Source organism: Benincasa hispida, chromosome 8 (genome assembly GCF_009727055.1).
Source record: "Benincasa hispida cultivar B227 chromosome 8, ASM972705v1, whole genome shotgun sequence".
Lineage (NCBI taxonomy): Eukaryota > Viridiplantae > Streptophyta > Magnoliopsida > Cucurbitales > Cucurbitaceae > Benincasa > Benincasa hispida.
In genome coordinates, this window is record NC_052356.1 from 57,195,081 (window position 1) to 57,214,747 (window position 19,667).

General features: G+C 34.0%; 1 protein-coding gene across 2 annotated transcripts in view; it reads right to left on the reverse strand.

The window, feature by feature from the left end:
• The window catches only part of LOC120082679 (probable cyclic nucleotide-gated ion channel 20, chloroplastic), a 40,267-nt gene extending 33,363 nt beyond the window's left edge, over positions 1 to 6,904 (reverse strand). The window contains exons 1-2 of one of the 2 annotated variants that reach the window (XM_039037948.1): positions 6,623 to 6,904; positions 4,836 to 5,352 (exon numbers count right to left, since the gene is read on the reverse strand). In XM_039037948.1, coding sequence (XP_038893876.1) covers positions 4,836 to 5,336 — 501 coding nt within the window. In that variant the 5' untranslated portion in view covers positions 5,337 to 5,352; positions 6,623 to 6,904. The remainder of the gene's footprint in view (positions 1 to 4,835; positions 5,353 to 6,622) is intronic. The other variant, XM_039037949.1, reaches the window with a different exon arrangement.
• Between the last annotated feature and the right edge of the window lie 12,763 nt (positions 6,905 to 19,667).

Here is a 19,667-nt window from a genome sequence, read left to right on the forward strand (position 1 = left end):
AATCGTTTTGAGTTATTATCTCATTTGTATGCTTTTCATGCTGAGATTCAAAATCAATTTAATATCTTTATCAAAATCTTGCAAACTGATAATGTTGGTGAATATTTCCCTCAAGTACTTGGATCTTATTTATGTGGTCATGGCTTCATTCATCAATCCTCTTGCGCAGACACTCCATCTCAAAATGGAGTTGCTAAAAGAAAGAACAGACACCTCCTTGAAACAACCCCCCCCCCCTATCCTTTCAAATGCATGTTCCAAAGCAATTTTGGGCTAATACAGTGTCCACTACTTGCTTCTTGATTAATAGAATGCTTTCATGTGTCCTCAATGGAGAGATTCCTTATCGTACTCTTTTTCCTACAAAATCTTCGTTTCTTATTACCCTAAGATCTTTGGCTGTGTTTGTTTTGTTCAGGATATTCGTCCAAATCGTACCAAATAGATCCGAAATCTTTGAAGTGCATTTTCTTAGGCTATTCGCGTGTTCAAAAGGGTTATCATTGTTATTGTTCTATTCCAAACAGGTATCTCATATATCCTAATGTTACATTTTCGAAGATATACCCTTTAATCCATCACCATCGAGTCCGTATCAGAGGGAGGATGACGATCTTTTTATCTATAAGATTACCTCTTCTACATTATCCTCTCCTCCACCTTACCCTCCGGTTACTCGAGTCTACTTCAGGTGTCCTCCACAGCCACCTTCAGACCTATGTCCTCCACCATTGGCTTCTTTGACATCTGATTCAGGACCAAGTGATGATTTTCCTATTACCCTTCGAAAAGGTAAATGCACTTGTACTTACCCTATTAAAGAATGATGAACAGTGTATCAGCCTCAACAAAGATATTCACAAGGCGGAAAGAAAACCGTAGCGAATATGGGTGAAGAGGTTGAAGAGATGATTTAGGGAATTGCATTCATCTCTAAGGCATAAAAATTTGGCCAAAGAGCCAAACTCCAATCCCATGATATTAGGGATCTTCACAAAAAATCTACTTCGAGCAAGTGATTGATTAAGGAGGAAGAACATAGATGAACTTCAGATATTATTTGGTGAACCCTAAATTAATCGAACATCATTGCCGCTTTAAAGAAACCCTAAATTTGGATTACTTACCCTATTTCTTCGTTTGTTTCGTATACCCAATTGTCTTCTCCCACTTATTCCTTTATTACATCTCTTGATTCCACCTCTATCCCTAATTATGTTCATGAAGCTTTATCTCATCCCAAGTGGCATAGTGCAATGATTGAGGAGATGGTTTCTTTGGATGATAATGGTACTTGGGATCTGGTTTCGCGTCCGGCTAGAAAGAAGGCTATTGGGTGTAAATGGGTGTTTGCTATAAAGGTCAACCCCAATGGAACAGTGGCTCGGTTGAAAGCTCGTCTTGTTGCCAAAGGTTATGCCCAAATCTATGGGACTGATTATTTTTATACATTTTCTCCCGTTGCCAAATTAACTTCCATTAGACTATTAATATCCATGGTTGCTACCCACAATTGACCCTTGCATCAACTTGACATTAAGAATGCTTTTCTTCATGGTGATCTTCAAGAGGAAGTTTATATGGAGCAACTACCTAGGTTTGTTGCTCTGAGGGAGAATGATAAGGTGTGTCGCCTTCGAAAATCTTTGTACGGACTAAAACAAAGTCCTCGTGTATGATTTGGTAAATTTAGTCAAGCACTCGAATGTTTTGATATGAAGAAAAGTACGTCCGATCATTTTGTATTCTATCGACGATCTAACAATGGTATTACTTTGCTTGTTGTATATGTTGATGCTATAGTTATCACTGGAAATGATGTGTCAGGTATATCTTCTCTCAAGACTTTTCTCCATGGCCAATTTCATACCAAAGATTTGGAGCCATTGAAGTATTTCTTGGGTATTGAAGTAATGAGAAGCAAGAAAGGTATTTACCTGTTCTAACGAAAATACATACTTGATTTGTTGTCTGAGAGAGGTAAACTAGGAGTCAAACCATGTAGTACTCCGATGATACCAAATTTGCAACTTGCTAAGGAAGGAGAATTGTTTGAAGATCTTGAGAGATATAGAAGATTAGTTGGAAAGTTGAACTATTAAACAGTGACACAACCTGACATTGCTTATTCTGGGAGTATTATGAGTCAGTTTATGTCTTCCCTGACTGTGGATCATTGGGCTGCAGTTGAACATATCCTATGTTATCTAAAAGCAGCACCTGGACATGGGATCTTATATATAGATCATGGTTATACAAGGGTTGAAATGTTTTTCAGATGCTGATTGGACTGAATCTCGAGAAGATAAGAGATCGGCCTCTGGATATTGTGTTTTTGTAAGAGGAAACTTGGTGTCGTGGAGAAGTAAGAAACGAAATGCAATTTCACATTCGAGTGTTGAGTCAGAATATAGAGCTATGGCACAATCTGTGTGTGAATTAGTTTGGATACATCAACTTTTATCTGAGATGGGCTTCAATATTACTGTGCCAGCTAAACTCTGGTGTGATAATCAAGTTGCGCTCCACATTGCATCCAACCCAGTATTTTATGAACGAACTAAACATATTGAAGTTGATTGTCATTTTATTCACGAGAAAATACAAGAAGGGTTGATATCTATAGAATATGTGAAGACTAAAAAACAATTGGGAGATATCTTTACTAAAGCAATAAACAGAGCAAGAATAAGCTATCTGTGCAACAAGCTGGCCATGATTGACATATTTGCTCCATCTTGAGAGGAATGTTATAATATGTATTTATATTGTAATTATGATTAGTTGTCCTTTATTGTAATTTTATATCTCCTAGATTAGGATTTCTTAGTTGCCTATACATATATGTATCTTCAGCCTGATTAAATAATAACATCAATATTCTCTCCAAAGTATTGAGAACAGTAACACATAATAGGTTGCTAACTTGTTAGTATATGGGTTCAACTCACTATACAAGACAGGGAGGGAGAACATGGAGGCAGATGTTTTATCTTGAATACAACCGCAGGTTGATCTGCATTCTCCAAAAATAATAGCTTATATGAATTTGCAAGAATTAATAGAAGATTGAGACAAATGACCACCCATCAAGTGTCTAGGTAGCCTTGCAACTAGCTAGAGGGAATAGATAGATAGACTGCTCACTCTCCAATGGAATTTTACACAATAACGTGTGCATTGTTACATTCTAGCTAATATCTATCATATTCCTTTTTTGCTGCAAGAGCTCCTCTGTAGTCCTATTGAAACCTACCATTGTCAATTAAAAAAAACTCCTTCCGTTGTATGTCTGCTCATCATTGTCAGGTAAAAACAAATCGCGTAACTTGAAAGGCTCAATTATAAAAAGGTGCCCAAATGCTAAGTTGTTGCCTTGAAGACTTAAAATACGTTCGGATGAGACTCGATCCAACAAGTTAAGTTGGAGTTTGAACATTCAAGTATCTTCAAGTCAGAAGTCTGTCTCGGGGTTCTTACTGGGGCCTAAAATCCTTAATTAGCAGGTGGCTAATATGATTTGGAAGTTGAGAATGCCTCAAAACATAAGGTTGATACAATCAAAAGAAATTGAAACCCCATCTTAGATTTTGCATAGACCTTCAATGGACAATGGTGTGTGCCTTGTGAAGGAGTATCACTTCCTTTTATCAATTGTAATGTTACAAGGAGGGTTTGAGAAGTACATCGTGCTAGTTTTTGCTTCTCCTAGACCATGCCCCTTACGGAGCAACTTTTTATTACAATTGATACACAAGTATAGGGCTGGGTCCAGAGTTTCTTTAGTTAAAGTAAACATTAGACACAAAGATTTCATAACCTAAAAGGAGAGGACACAAGGTGGCAGGAGATAAACACCTCCTCCTAAACTATCAAATGGACCCTGATCCAGATTGATTAAAGAGGAGGGAAAACAGCAAAGTTGTTGTGCAATTTTGTAGAAGAAGAAGCATATGCTTTACAACCTCCAAAAAAGTACAAAAATAGACGCCATTTGGTTTAACAAATATGTTAGCCAGTGTTTGACTTATTAAACATGTGTGATGATATCATTATCATGCCGATAAATGAATACATATGAAGTGACGTTATTTGACTCCATGCAGGTATTTTATATCATTATCAGTGGTTGTGTTTGAAAGCATATGTGATGATAACAGCTAGGTGTCATTCCAAGTACAAGAGATGAGTACTTGTAAATAAAGGCGAATACAAAGAACCAAGCAAAAGAAAACTAAATGATCAGTAAGTGCACCCGGGCATCTCAACTAGGTTGACACCCCCATAGCACCCTCATCACATCCAACAAAAATGAAGAGCCATTAAAGGCTAGCAAAAGAACATACTAATGAGACAATACAAGGAAAAGCTTCACAAACTGAAGTTACAAAGAACTATGCTACAAAGAGCTAAAATACATCAAGGAAATTAAAACAGTTGAGAATACAAAGGAAAGATAAGCTGTTGTCGCTTTCATCGGAACTTCAACTAAACTCAAGTATGAATTAAACGAGATATTCATAAATAGGTCAGAAATTAACATTTATTCTTTTCTTTTTTCTTCTTCTTCTTTTTTTTTTTTTTTTTTTTTTTATAGAAACAACAACTTTCATTGAGAAAGAATGAACGAATACAAGCATACAGGAAAAAAAATTGTATCATGTAAAGGAAACATGAAACCTGTAAACATGACATGTAAAAAAAAAGTTTCAAAACCGAAGTCCAAAGGAAACATGAAACCTCACTAAGATCATATACTAAAAATTGTATCATGTAAAAGCCTGTAAGCATGACATGTAAAAGTAATCCATTGGTCTGAGTGGGAGAGAAAATACCTTGGCGTCAAATATGCCTGACATTCTTGAGCTTTTCTGTTGTGATGCTTTGAAATTATATGTTGGACAAGTTATACAGAAAGGATCATTGCACAATCCCAGCTGGCCAGACCTTATTAAGTGTTCGTTTCTACCAGCATAGTTATGAATGGACCAATCAGACTCATCTGTCGTCTTGAAGGAAGGAAATTTTTCTGCCAACGGCTCTGCCGTTTTGCTTTCAGTCACTCCTGGCTTTGACTGTGAAAGTTTTTCAGGCTTGCCGCCAGTATATTTTGAACCACTCACCATGAATGAACTTCTTCCGATTTGTAGGGGACCAGTATGAGCAACAAGATTTGCTTCACTTCCATACATCCCAGAAGAAGTTGCTGGAATTGATAGTGACGAACTCCGGCCCAAGGATGCATATGAAGGAAAATAAGAATCCGCTTGTTCATCAAACATCGGTGGATCGGTATTTGATAGCATTGGTATATCGTCTTTTTCAAAAGCAGCCATGCCTAAGTATCTAAACCTATAAAATTGAACAAGTTAAATACGAGACAATTATTTTGAAGGTAAACGTCATTATAAGGAAAATGTGGGACTCAAGTGGACATCCTTTGCTTGTAACATTAGTGATATTGGGGCAAAATTAAGCAATAACGCACCATATAATCAGAAGCAATGCCATTAACCAATTTGAAGCAACTAATTAAATAGACATCACACAATAAAAGAAAGGAATGGTTGTTCCATGCGGAGCTCAGATTATAGATGATGAATAGAATGTCAACTCCCCATGGATGCTAATGACAAGAAAAGAAATAATTCGGAAATACGCATGGCTTGAACATGTGTAGGTCAGCAGTAAATTCTCATCGTAGATCATAACAAATATTAAACACATCTGATTCTCATTACTGGAAATAATAATAATAACAACACGTACAACATTAATAAGTAGAAGGTTATTACATAAATAAGAACAAATTAAAAGATATTTGCCCATCTAGAATGCGACTAGGCAAAGAAATACCGAAATCTAAGGTTTTTACTATTTTCAGACTACTTTTAATTCTATCAGTTATCACAAACATCATCAAAGTTTATTTTGTTCCTTTTCGATTAGTTCGTTTAAATAGAGCTAGAAGTGCACTATTCCAAAAAACAATTCTCCATTTAAAGAGAGGATACACATTCCTCAGAAAAGACTTTCGAACATCAGATAAAATACAATGAAATTTTGCTACCTCATGTTTGTCATTTCACGTATTGCTTCCTCTCCTTCATATACCATGGGATTTTACATTAACGTTTTACTTCATCTACTTCATAAACTTGGACTTATATTATCAACAACTCAACAATTCTGATATTCGGCTAGATCTCATCACTGTAAATAAGATATTTTTCTGACATTGTAAACTATCGATGGATTCTAATTTTATTTTAGTTCTTGGATTGAGAAATCTATCTTGGCCTTAGAACCTCAGTTTTCCGCGGAGGTTCCAATTGTATATTCGATCCCCTGTATAAAGGATTACTGAAGTTGGAATGTGTATGTGGCGCGCGTGTCTTTACCAGACAGGAAGATCGCAAGAGAAAGAGGCAGGTGAAAAGATAGGAAAGCAATTGTAACTGCAGATATATTATAACTACGAAGGTGAATTGAGAAAGAGAGCCAAGCAATTCGACCTTCGTGTGCTCAAAAAGCATCCGGACAAATTCCAATGAGGCAGCCAAAGTAAGAAGACAGAAAACAGAAAGAGAAATTGTGGGAAGAAGAGGTGGAAAAGGCAAACCTGAGACGGAGAGAGAAGCAGACGCCTACTTAGTATGAATTCCAGAGCGAATTCCATGGCAGCAGAGAGGAGGAGAAAGTGAAAGTGTGAACAGTTGGAGAATTCTGCAACTGAAACTGCAACTGCATTGTGAGGGGAAGAGGAAATTGTAATAGTAAAAGAGGTGACCAAGGCAACGCAGCGTTTGCGAAGACTTTGAATATTCGCCTGCTTATTTTATTGTCCACCCAACCAAGGAGCCTTCCGTCAGTCTTCCTTCGTCTAGTCCACAGTGTTTGTATAGTTGACGCTCATTGATAATATTTGCACGCCCACTGCCCATTTGTACGATGACCAACAGGGATGCCCTGCAAAATTAATTTACGAAACCACTTTGTTCACACTCCACACTATAAATTGCGCTAAATTGTACAAAGTAACCTTATACTTCAATGAATACCTATAATTTGCCAATAAGAGCTTAATTTGTAATAAAGTATCAAAATTTCCTACTCTCAATTTATATTAAAACAATCAATAATTTCAAAATTTTCAAAAATAGCCATAGACTTTTAGAGAAATTAAAAAATATTAGTTTTGTATGGAATTATTTATTTGTTGTTTCAAAAATACTCCTACACTTTAATGATCTCTATCTATACCTCATCATCTCTCTCTTTCATTTCCTTTCTTTCCCCTACTTCAAACATAAGAGTTCTCTATTTTTTTTCTATTTTTCCCCTTTTAATATCCTTTTCGTTAAATATTCGACCGTTGTTTATCTCGTTAAAAATAAATAAATTACTACTCGAGTAAAGATATATAGATCATAACAAAATAATGGAAGCACTTCGGGGATCGATCTTAGGACTTACATGTTTTAACAAAATTGTAAGTTAGTAGTTGAGTGTGCGTTTTGGTAAGTTTTAAGAATAGATTTTGAATTTTGAATCTTGTGATATTTTGTGTTTTAACTTAAGTTTTCATTAATATAATGTATCTATATAAAAAATAATAATAAAATAGGATATAATTTGTTTTAAAAATGGTTATTTTCAAACTCAATAAAACTTCAATAAAAAAAATCTATATATGAGCTTTTCTTTTTATTTGTAAGGTTGAAAATTAATGCGAAGGTTCAACGAGTATTGACAATTTGTGTTCATATACTAACATTAAGAGAAATTTTTTTAAGACAAGAAGGAAAAACAAAGAAGTACCGCTCAACCGAACTCCCTGGCTTCCTAATCGTGAAGGAGGGAGAGAATGCTATATGAAAAAACATCTTTCCAGATCAAAGAACACTACGAGAGGATGTCAAGGCTGCTAAAGCATGGGCATATTTGTTATTCTCCCTGGGAATATTACAAAAAAATAACAATGTTCACATAATTCCCCATAAAAATAATGTCCTAAATGACAACTGCAAATTTCATTAAATAATACTTCTTTCTGTTAAGGAGATTAGGGTTCTTTTTTTCCCTTTTAGTTTAAGGTTATTTTTTTAACTTTTAAATGTTTGTTTTTTTAAAAAAAAATATTAATGGTTTTTATCCAAAATTAATAGTAAGAGTGTTATTTATTATTATTATTATTATTATTATTTTACATTTAAAGGTATTTTCCAAACTTTTGAAAGTTCAAGGGTTTTTTTTACACAGAGTACAAAGTTAAGATGGCAAAACTACTATAAATATTTTTAAATATAAAAAAAATGTTTATATTTATCAGTGATAGACAATGATAGATAGTGATTGACACGGATAATTAGTGTTATCATTAATAGATAATGACATTTTATTATATTTATAAACAAGTTTGCTCATTTAACTATATTTGAAAACAACCCTGAAAATATCTCATTCTAAAACCATATTAACCTGACAAATAATAAATGATAGTAGTATTAAAACATTTTCAATATGACGGTAGTATGAAAACATTTTCATACTACTTTTATTTATTTGTTTGTCATGTCAACATGCTTTAAAAGTAAGGTTGTTTTTAAGTATAGGAAAACAAGTCAAAATATTTACAAATATAGCAAAATTTCACTGTTTATATACGATAGATCGTGATAGACTACTATTTGTGTTTATCTGTATCATGATAGACATAGATAGTATTCTATCGCGGTCTATCGCAGATAGACAGTGATATTTTAATATATTTGTAAATATTTTCGATAACTTTGTTATTTAAAATAATATTCCTTAAAAATATGGTATAATTTTTCTATATAAAAAACATATTGTGATGTGAACTAAATCAATAATATTTTTTAAAAGAATAAGAGACAAAAATAAATCATGATTGAATGATTTGACGTAATTTACATTGGCAAAATTAGCCGACGATGCTCTCTGTATATGTTATTTTTATATATATATATATAAATAGCATGATTGTATTAAGTTTTATAAATGAAACTTTGTAAGTCGTTATTTCTTAAATAGTTTATTCCCTTCCCTTACCCGCCTCGTTGGACTTGGAATTCTATTTTGTCCGCTTCTTCTAGTATTATAATCTTATCTTTTTTTCTTCCCAATAAAATGACAAACTTATAATTCATAATGACTTTTGAAAATAAAATAAAAGCTTTGACGTATAAGAATTGTTTTCCTCATCACTAACTAAATTATTAATTCATACCGCCTAAACATATGCTCGTCTTGGTAAACTTGTTTGTATCTTTAAAACATAATTACAAAATTTTACATTGGCTAGGGCACCATCAAATTATTTTATTTTTTTTTTCGAGAGGAGTTTCGTTCTATATTTGAAAATTTCGTGTTATATATATATATATATTTGTAAAATCTTTGTTCTCTGATCATATGTCATTACAACAAAAAAACGAATATACTTCGACTAACATGTGAGTGTGTTAGCAACTACGAAGTTTGTGGTTTGAGTCCTCTAAAATTTCAATTATACTATGAAAAAAATTATGTATTAGTCATTATAGTCTAAACACAAATATATAGTGTTATGCTATTTCTAAAACTATATGGATTTATAGTGTTAACAGGAAGAGTGTAAGTGTTAGCAATTTTTTTTTAAAAAAAAAAAACAACGGTGAGTGACAAATAGATCATATCACACCCCTCCCGAGCTTGCCTCTTCAATCCAAGAGGAGGTGTGAAGATAGTAGATAACACCCCTTTGTGATACTTGTTGCCTGCCTTGACCTGTTTTACTTACAACTTATAAACTAAGTATACGACTAAATTTAGATCTATTAGGGTTGATGCCCTAAATCTCTTGGGGTATTGTAGTTTGTAATTGTATTGTACAAACATTTTTTTATTTAATAAAATTCGAGCTGTTTTATTTGACATTTAGTAGCATTAAACTCACAAACCAATAAACTAACCTCCAAGGTTATCATTTGTAGCTTAAACATGTATGTAAAGACATACAAGTGGATTATGTTTAAGTGATAACTTAAATAGTCTATAGTAGATAGATAAGATTGGATACCTTATCCTAATGACACTATGAATATGACCCACTTTGTAGATGTTACAATTGTTGTAAAGTGCTACAAATGATCTGATATTGATCATTCATGTGGAGACATGTGAGCGGGGGTATTCTATATAAAAAAAGTAAGACCGAACCACGAAATGACTAGTCTCATTATATAATGTCATTCATAATAAAGACTTACATTTTACCATGATGATCATAGGTGACATGACCTAAATCCTGAGTGAGTTGTGAACTCCTGCCTATAAGAGCGGTTCTTTGATTTGTATGGGTGAGAGTGGCCAGACTCAGTAAGCCTACCATTTGGAAATTCGTCTGATTGGGGAACTGGGAATATAGCTACACAAGACGAAATTCACTCATTCGCCATTGTCGGGGTAAGTAGATAAATTGCTCCCTTAAGGGCTGATTCTGGGACTCGAACAATGTGGCGTCACACCCTCTCCTAGCCCGAGAAGGGTTTTGATTATAGTTGGACTATGACTTGTTGTTCATTACAAGGATCAATGGTACTTAAGGAGTTATATGTAACTATAGGGGAAAAACGGTATTTTGACCTAGCTGTTCTTACGAGTAATTTATGAAGGGTCATTGCACGATTGACTAATTATATCTAATGGACACAAAAATATATTTGTAGTGCGAATAGTGCAGTTGTCAGTCTTTAGTGGAGTGTCCGATAGTTAATGGATGTTAAATAATTTAATTAAAGAAGTTTAATTAATTATTCAAGTACCTTTGGAGCTTCAATCTAAAGGTCCACAAGGTCCCTTTTGTAGCTCAGCGGGGATTTAATGAGAATCAATTTTGGATTAATTTGAATTGAGAGAATTAATTATATGTGATATAATTAATTTTACTTAATTATATATGATATAATTATTATAATGTATTTGATACATTATAATATAAATTTATTTGAGAGGAAATAAATATTTGAATATGATTCTGATATTAATTATGTGAACTGGTTTCATGTGATTAAATTTAATATAAATGAAATTTATATTAATGAGAGAAATAAATAGTATAGGTTATATTGTACTTGATATAATATAAACTATAGGTTATATGTTATATTGGATATAACATATAGTAAGTATATATTGTATATTAAGTTAGTTAATGTATAATTATATATATTAAATAAATTAAATTTTATTTTATTTTAGTTTATTTTAAATTTTGAAGTTAAAATGGATCCCTAATATCTCAACCTTCTACGAGGGTGAGTGGTGTGTGATTGGCTAGTTTCTTCTTTTTCACATAAGAGAATACAGGAGATTTTAATCTCAGTGTGTGAGACTCTAGAAAACCTCCCATGAAAACTCTTCTCTCCTCTCAATCTTTCATTCTCCAAAAATTTAAGAGCCCACAAAACTCGATTCTCATCCCATAGAGAATACAGAAGGTTCTATTGTGGTGGTGTTCTCATTGTTCGAGGCCTTTTGGTTTGTGGTAGATCGTGACCGAAGAAAACAATTTGTGAAGAAGAACGATTATTCAAGTGTAAGTTTACTTGAAACTATAATTTTCTTTCTGTTTAATTTTGATAGCATGCTGTAAATTTTGTGTTATTGCATAATTCATGATCTGTAATTTTCATTATGTGTAAAATTGAAATTGGGACTGATCCACGTTTCTGCTCAAAGCCTTCACAGATTATTTCAAAATCAACAGTTATTTTATTAATAACAACTCAAAGTTTATACAACTTATATTAACAACTCCCAACTCCTAGAGTACATAACTCAATAAAAGTTATTTGAAGTTTAATTAATTGGAAATGATGTTTTGAAGCTTTGGAAAATTGGGTTGAAGTAGGGCACTGGTCGAAGATAGCAGGCCGACACCCTCACGCATGGCCACTACCCCACGCCCGCGCCCCCCACATCTGTCAACCCCACACGCCACCTGCCGTGTCTAACGCCCCCTAACGCTCGTCTCATGCCCACAGTCGCATGCCCCAGCCCAGCCAAACTCGCCCACACCCTCTGCAGCACGCCCATACCCATTTTTGCTGCTCATTGGCCTTGCCATGACCATTTTAGGTGTTGGTGAGCATTTTTAAAGCCCAATTAGGACTTTCTTGATATTTTGACCCTAAAATGAATAAATTTATATTTTAAAGTGATTTTTGGACTATTTTGGATATTTTAAGGAAAATGTGCTTAAGGTGTAAAATGTCAAGGTTCGGGGATCAAATTGAGTTCAATTAGTCGTATGGAATCATTTATGATTGTTTAAGGTTATTTCAACCTCTTGTGAGTGTCTAGTAACCATGGGATCTTGTTTTAGGTTAGATTGAGATCAGGAAGGTCTATAAGTGAATTCATGTCCGTGACTTTATTTTAAGTGTTTTGATATGAAAAATATATACATATGATATTATGTTATGATTTGTGAAAGGTGTTGGCCGAAGGAACCATTAAAGGTCCTTGAGTGGAAGCATAGGATTGGACCCACACCCAAAGTTTACAGAACATAAATTTTACAGCAAATACGTACAGATTGTGCATTTAAAAGATAATTGTAGCATGCTTTAAAACAAAGATTACATAATAGAAAAAGGGTTTAAGAAACCTTACCCTTGAAGAACCCTTCTTCACGAGATTCCTTCTCTAAATCTTGTCACAAATAATCTCAAGCCCTCTAACTGTCAATGAGGACACCACCACAAATGTTACCTTTCTCTAGGTGAGAACCAAGAGTTTTGTGGGATCTGACTATTTTGGAAGAGAGGGATTTTTTAGAGAGATGAAAGAAAGTAATGAGATTTTGAGATACCCAAAACGTTTCTATAGATCTAGTCTCTTTTTGTGAAACCACGCTAGGAAGAAGAAGCTATTCTCTTTTGCCCACTAACACGTTATAGAAAGAAAATAGTGGGAGGGAGTTGTAACTCCCTCCTAAAATGATTTTTAAAATAAAATAATTTATTTTTATAAATCAATTTAATATATATTTATATGATAACTACCTTATCATACAATGTATATATTAAACTATATGTTATATCAAATATAACATATAGTCTATATTTTCTATTCTATCACCAATGACATTTAATATAAATTTCATTTGTATTAAATTTAATTATATGAATCAAAATCATATAGTTAATATTTAAATCATATTCAAATATTTACTTCCTTTCAAATAAATTTTATATTATAATGTATCAAAATACGTTATTGTAATTATATCATATATAATTAGAATAAAGTAATTATATCACATATAACTAATTCCTTAAATTAATTTGAACAATTGAAATTAATCTAAAAATTGATTCTCATTTATTCCCATTTAGCTACAGAGGGGACCTCATATATCTGTGGATTGAAGCTCCAACAGTACGTGAATAATTAATTAAAGGAGTTTAATTAAATTATTCACCATCTGTTAACTGTCAGGCACTCCATTAAAGACTGACAACTACATTCTTCACACTACAGATATATTTATGTGTCCACTGGATATAACCAATCAACAGTACAATGATCATTTCACAAATTGCTCATAAGTACAACTGGGCCAAATTTACTGTTTTGCCCCTGTAGTTACATCTAACTTCTTAAGTACCACTAATCCTTCTAATGAACAATAAATCATAGTTCAACTATGACCAAACCCCTCTCGAGCCAAAAGAGGGTGTGTGGTGCCACATTGTTTAAGCCCCTGAATCAGGCGGGAGCAATTTATCTATTTACCCTAACGTTGGGGAAGGAGTGAATTCCTTCTTGTGTAGCTGTGTTCCCAGCTCCCGAATAAAACGAATCCCCAAAATGGTAGGCTTATTAAGTCGGCGATCTGACCACTTTCACCCATACAAATCAAAGGACTACCTTCATAGACAGAAGTTCACAACTCACTTAGGATTCAGGTCATGTTACCTATGGCCATCCTGGTGGAATGAAAGTCTCTATTATGAACGACGTTATATAATGAGACAGACATTTCGTGGTCTAGTCTTATACAAACTCCTTTGTATAGAATATCCTCACTTACATGTCTCCACATGAGTGATCAGGATCATATCATTTGTAGCACTTTATAACAATTGTAACATATACAAAACGGGCCATACTCCTAGCCGGGATAAGGTATCAAGCCTTATCCATCTACTATAGACCATTTAGGTTATCACTTAAACATGATCCACCTGTATGTCTCTACATACATGTTTAAACTACAAGATAACCTTGGATGTTAGTTCATTGGTTTGTGGTTAATGCGACTATTTTGGAAATAAAACATCACATATCTTATTACATAAATAAAATGTTTGTACAATACAATTACAAACTATGGGACCCTACGAGATTTAGAGCATCAACCCCAACATTAGCATGATCTGTTTTACCTGATTATTATTTCAGAAATGCATTGAATCATGATTTCTGAATTCTCATTGTTTTATAAGAACTGGATTTATGAAATTTTGGTTTGGAACCTGATTTTATTCTACATTGATTTGAATGGTTTGTGAACATGGTTTCAAACTATTAATTCTTGTACCCGAGAGATGGTTTTTCACATGCTACTTGAATGTGTTTCAATAGCACCATTCAGGTGATCAGGGTGCTACCTGTTGGGTTTTATGCCCTAAAACTCATAGATAGTAAATGTTATTAATTGACCGTCATCAATAAAAAGTTATGGATGTTAATTGAATAAATGTCATTGTTTGAATTGTTGTCTATTTTGTCTTAATAACACTAAATCCAATAAATTAATATATAAGGCTGTCTTATGAGTCTTGAACTGTATGTGGAGACATACAAGGATAAATATTCAAGATACAGTGTAAAGGTCTATAGTATAGAGATAAGATTGGGTACCTTATCCTGGTAACATTATGGATATGACCCACTTTGTATTTGATACAAACATAATGATCCAACACGTTCATGTAGGTGACATGCGAGTGGAGGTATCCTATGCAATGAGTTTTCATAAGACTGGACCGCGAAATAGTAACCACTAGATGTAACTGAAGGATCTCTTAACGAAGAGTTCCATGAGCGGCGTTGGATCTCTCCAATTTTACCGTGACCGAAATACACCATATACATTTGAACATATAGTTATGCAAATATACAGTAATTAACGGCATGCTTTGAACACTAAAATGTAAGTGAAAGAGTTCTCATATCAGTTGAAGACGCTCTTCAAGCTTTGGAACTCAACGCAACGGAAGACCTCTACCCGATCTACTATCGCCCAGCAAATGAGTCGTCTACAGCAGCACGATCGTCTACACAAATGACAGCACCATGAACTATCACGAACGAGTGAACACAGCGGGGATGACACCACCAAAATAGAGCCCTTGGTATTCTCGGAGTGAGAATCCAAAGAGTGGTCTATGATGAGTTTGGTAGAGGTAGGAGGAAGAACTGATCGTGTAGACGATAAGCAAGTGGGAGAGAATAGGAAGCTATTGCATAGCTAGATGCTTATCGTTTAGAAGAAACTACACGATCGTGTAGGTTTTACTGAACGATCATTTAGGAAAAGGTATACGATCGTTTAGGAAAAACGACACACTATACGATCATTTAGGAAAGCTATCTGATCGTTTAGGAATTAGCGTGCGATTGTTTAGGCGTTGAGCGACTATCGTATAGGCTCTTGACTAATGCAATTGTCTATGTTTCCACACCAATGCAAAACCTTTCAATCTTTTTCTGAATTTTTCAAAATGTAACAAAATTTCATTTTTATTCTTTGATTACAATAACTGACGCGGTTTTCCCACTAACGCACGTCTGAGAGAGTTTTTAGGTGAATTATCATATAATTAACCAATTAAATTATTAATAAATATAATCATATTATATTTTTATCCTATAGTTTGATATCACATATCTACTATAGTAATTTCTCCTCTACTTGATAATAAATCATATTTTATATCTAATTTCCTTCAAAATAATGTATTCTCATACATTTAGCCAATTATTCATATATAATTAACCAGTCCAATTATATCATATATTAATCGAACCTCCTCTTGTAATTTTGAACATTTCAAATTAACCCAAACACTGATTCTTGACTTTATTCAAGCTACCAGGGACCTAATGACCTATGGTCAAAGCTCTAACGGTCCGTGAATAGCTGACTAAACTCTTTAGGCACGAGATCCCCACCATCAAACTATCAGGCATTCCACTAAAGACCAATAGTTTGAACTCTTCTTACCATAGATATATTTCTGTGTCCATCAGATATAACCAATCGTGAGTATGATGACCCTTCACAGATGCTCGTAAGTACAACTGGGCCAAATTATCATTTTCCCCTTGTAGTTACATCTCACTCCTTAAGTACCATTGATTCTTCTAATGAAAAATATAACATAGACAACTATGTGTGAACACCTTCTTTTCCCCGGACAAAATGGCTAATATTTACAACGCTTTGATAGTTAAAGGTCAAGATGGGCAAGAGAAGGTGTGTGGTGCTACATCGTTCAAGCCTTGGAATCAACCTTAAGGGAGCTATCTATTACTTACCCCTGTCTCGGGGAAGGAGTGAATTCCATCTTGTGTAGCTGAGTTCCCAGCTCCTAAATCAGACGAATCCCTAAAATGGTAGGTTTGAATCGACGACTTGACCACTCGCACTCATATAAATCAAAGGACCACCCTCAATGGCAGGAGTTCCCAACTCACTTAAGATTGAGTCATGTTACCTATGGTCATCCTAGTGAAGTGAAGTCTTTGCATGAACGATGTTATATAACGAGACGTTAACACTTCATGGTCAGGTCTTATACAAACTCTTTGTATAGGACCCCCCGCTCACATGTCCCCAAAACGAATGATCAGGATCAGGACCTTTGTGATAAGTCACAAAACCTTATGACCATTCCACAAAGCGGGTCGCATCCGTAGCTTACCAGGATAAGATTTCCCTCTTATATCCATATACTACAGACCATTTTAGTTATCACTCAAGACATGATCCATTTATATGTCACCACATACATGCTTAAGTTACATACAGATAATCAGTGATTTTAAGTTTATTGGTTTATGGTAAAGCAAATAAGACATGCAATTGAGCAAAAAAAACAAGATGTGAAGAAAATATCATATATTATACAACACAAGCGTTCGTACAAACTGTTTACAAACTACAGGACACGAGACTTTAGGGCATCAACTCCAACAGTAACACCATTGACCAGTTATGTTTTTGTTTTAATAGAATGACCTAGGTGACTTAGTCTTAATCTTGAGTATATTATGAGCTCCTGTTCACGAAGGATTTTCATTTGATTTGTATGGGTGAGGGTGGCCAGTTCGTCGACCCAATATGCCTACCATTTTGGGGACAAGACCGAGCGGAGAGCTGAGAACATAATAATATAAGATGAAATTCACTCCTTCCCGTCTTAAGGGTAAATAAATGAGTGTTCCCTTAAGTGGTGTAATTAGGTTTTTGTTTCAATAGGATGACCTAGGCGACTTAGTCTTAATCCCGAGTATATTATAAACTCCTGTTCACGAGGGATTTTCGTTTGATTTGTATGGGTAAGGGTGGCCAGTTCGTCGACCCAATATGCCACCATTTTGGGGACAAGACCGAGCGGGGAGTTGAGAACATAATAATATAAGATGAAATTCACTATTTTCCGTCTTAAGGGTAAATAAATGAGTGTTCCCTTAAGTGGTGTCTTTGGGACTTGAACAAAGGGTCCTACCCTCTTGTTGGGCTGAGAGGGGTTCTGTTTATTGGTTGGATTATAAATAAGTTGTTCATTAGAAGAACACTGATACTTAAGGAGTCAGAAGTAACCCAAGAGTAAAACGGTAATTTGACCCAGTTAGAGTTACGAACACTCGTGAAGGACTAACTTGCTGGAATTGATCTATATCCATGGACAAAGAAATATATCTATAGTCAGAAGAGTGTAGCTATGGGTCTTTAGTGGAGTGTACCCACAGTTAATGAATATTGATTAATTTGGTTAATGAGTTTAGCCAATTAATTTCATATAATTGGAGCTTTTGATCTACAGGTCTATCAAGTCCCCTCATTAGCTCACTAGAGGATACTTAAAAGGGATAATTTGAATTGTTCAAATTAATTTGAGAAAACTATATATTAATGTGATTAATATATAATTAATTATGGATATGATCTATAATTAAATTGGAAAGTAATATTTGCACATATACATGCGATGTTTATGATAATTAAATATATACATTAATTTGAGTTTAATGTACAAATGGTTAATTAATTATTGTGAAAATTAAAATTAAATAAGTGTTATTTAATTATGAAAATTAAATAAGTGTTATTTAATTAGACTAGTTGATTAAATAAGTGTTATTTAATTAAATGGGCTAATTAATTAAATAAATGCTATTTAATTAATTATTGAAAAGGAAAATATATTAGGAAAGGGGTTTGACCCTTGTCAATATAAAGACCTCCCTTTGGCCCTTTGCAAATTCACCTTCTCATACAGTCTCATTACAGAGAAACTCTAACAATACACAACACCCTAGTGTTGTTGTGCAGAATTTTCTCTAAGTCTCTCTACTCTCTAAAACCCTATTCTTCTCTCCCTCTCCTAATAGTTAGATGCCACCTATTCTCTATGGAATCCTAAGAGAATAACGAGGTTACTCTCGTGGTAGTGTTTGAGATCTCTCAAAGAGTTGTTCATGATCAAGACCGTTTAGAGATCCGTTCGTTAGAACCTTGGAGAGGCTTGTTCGTTATATTAGGGAATCTACAAAGGTAAGAATCATTTTAATCTTTTCCCTAATGCATGCTAATTTACATGTTTATACATTCTTTTTAGTATAATGATTTTGTTTATTGTAAAAATCGAATTATGGGATGCAAGGCATTTTAACAATACGCTTCCGCTATGGAATTTGATCCCTCTTTTCAATTGGTATTAGAACCAATTCCTTGCATTCTTCGTATTTTTTTTAAATAAAATCGTTTCGAGGTGGGTTTTATATTCTGTATTATGGAATATTTGAATATTAGTTTGCAAATTGGATGTTTTTTATTTTTGCACTAGATTGCTTTTTAATTTGATTAAATTGTAAGGGTTTGTTGTATTTTTTTTGGACAATTTAATTGTTGCTTCTAGTGTGTAAGTCTGTGTCGATCGATAGAGCAACAATTGCTGAAGAGATTGGGAAGAAATGAAAGTGTTTGGGGTGAGTTTGGAGTAGAAAACGTGTAGAACGGGAGTGATCTACTGATCAATATCGCGACGTTGCCTATCGCAGCGTTACAACACTGAAAGGCAGTGGTAAAGCGCAGCAGTCGCAGCGTTGCAATGCTCCAAGTTTGGACGAAACGCTGGGGGCATACGCAGGATGTCTTCAACAACAGCTTTAACCTAATTTTCCTATTGTAATTTAATTAAGTAACTAAATTAATATAATATTATATTAATTTAATCAATTAATTTTGCATTAGGTTGCCAAAATTTAGTCTAATTTTTGTTGTTTAATTTAATTATGTATTGGATGTATGTTTTAAATTATTTTTTAAATTCATATTACATATTGTATGTCATATAGATTAA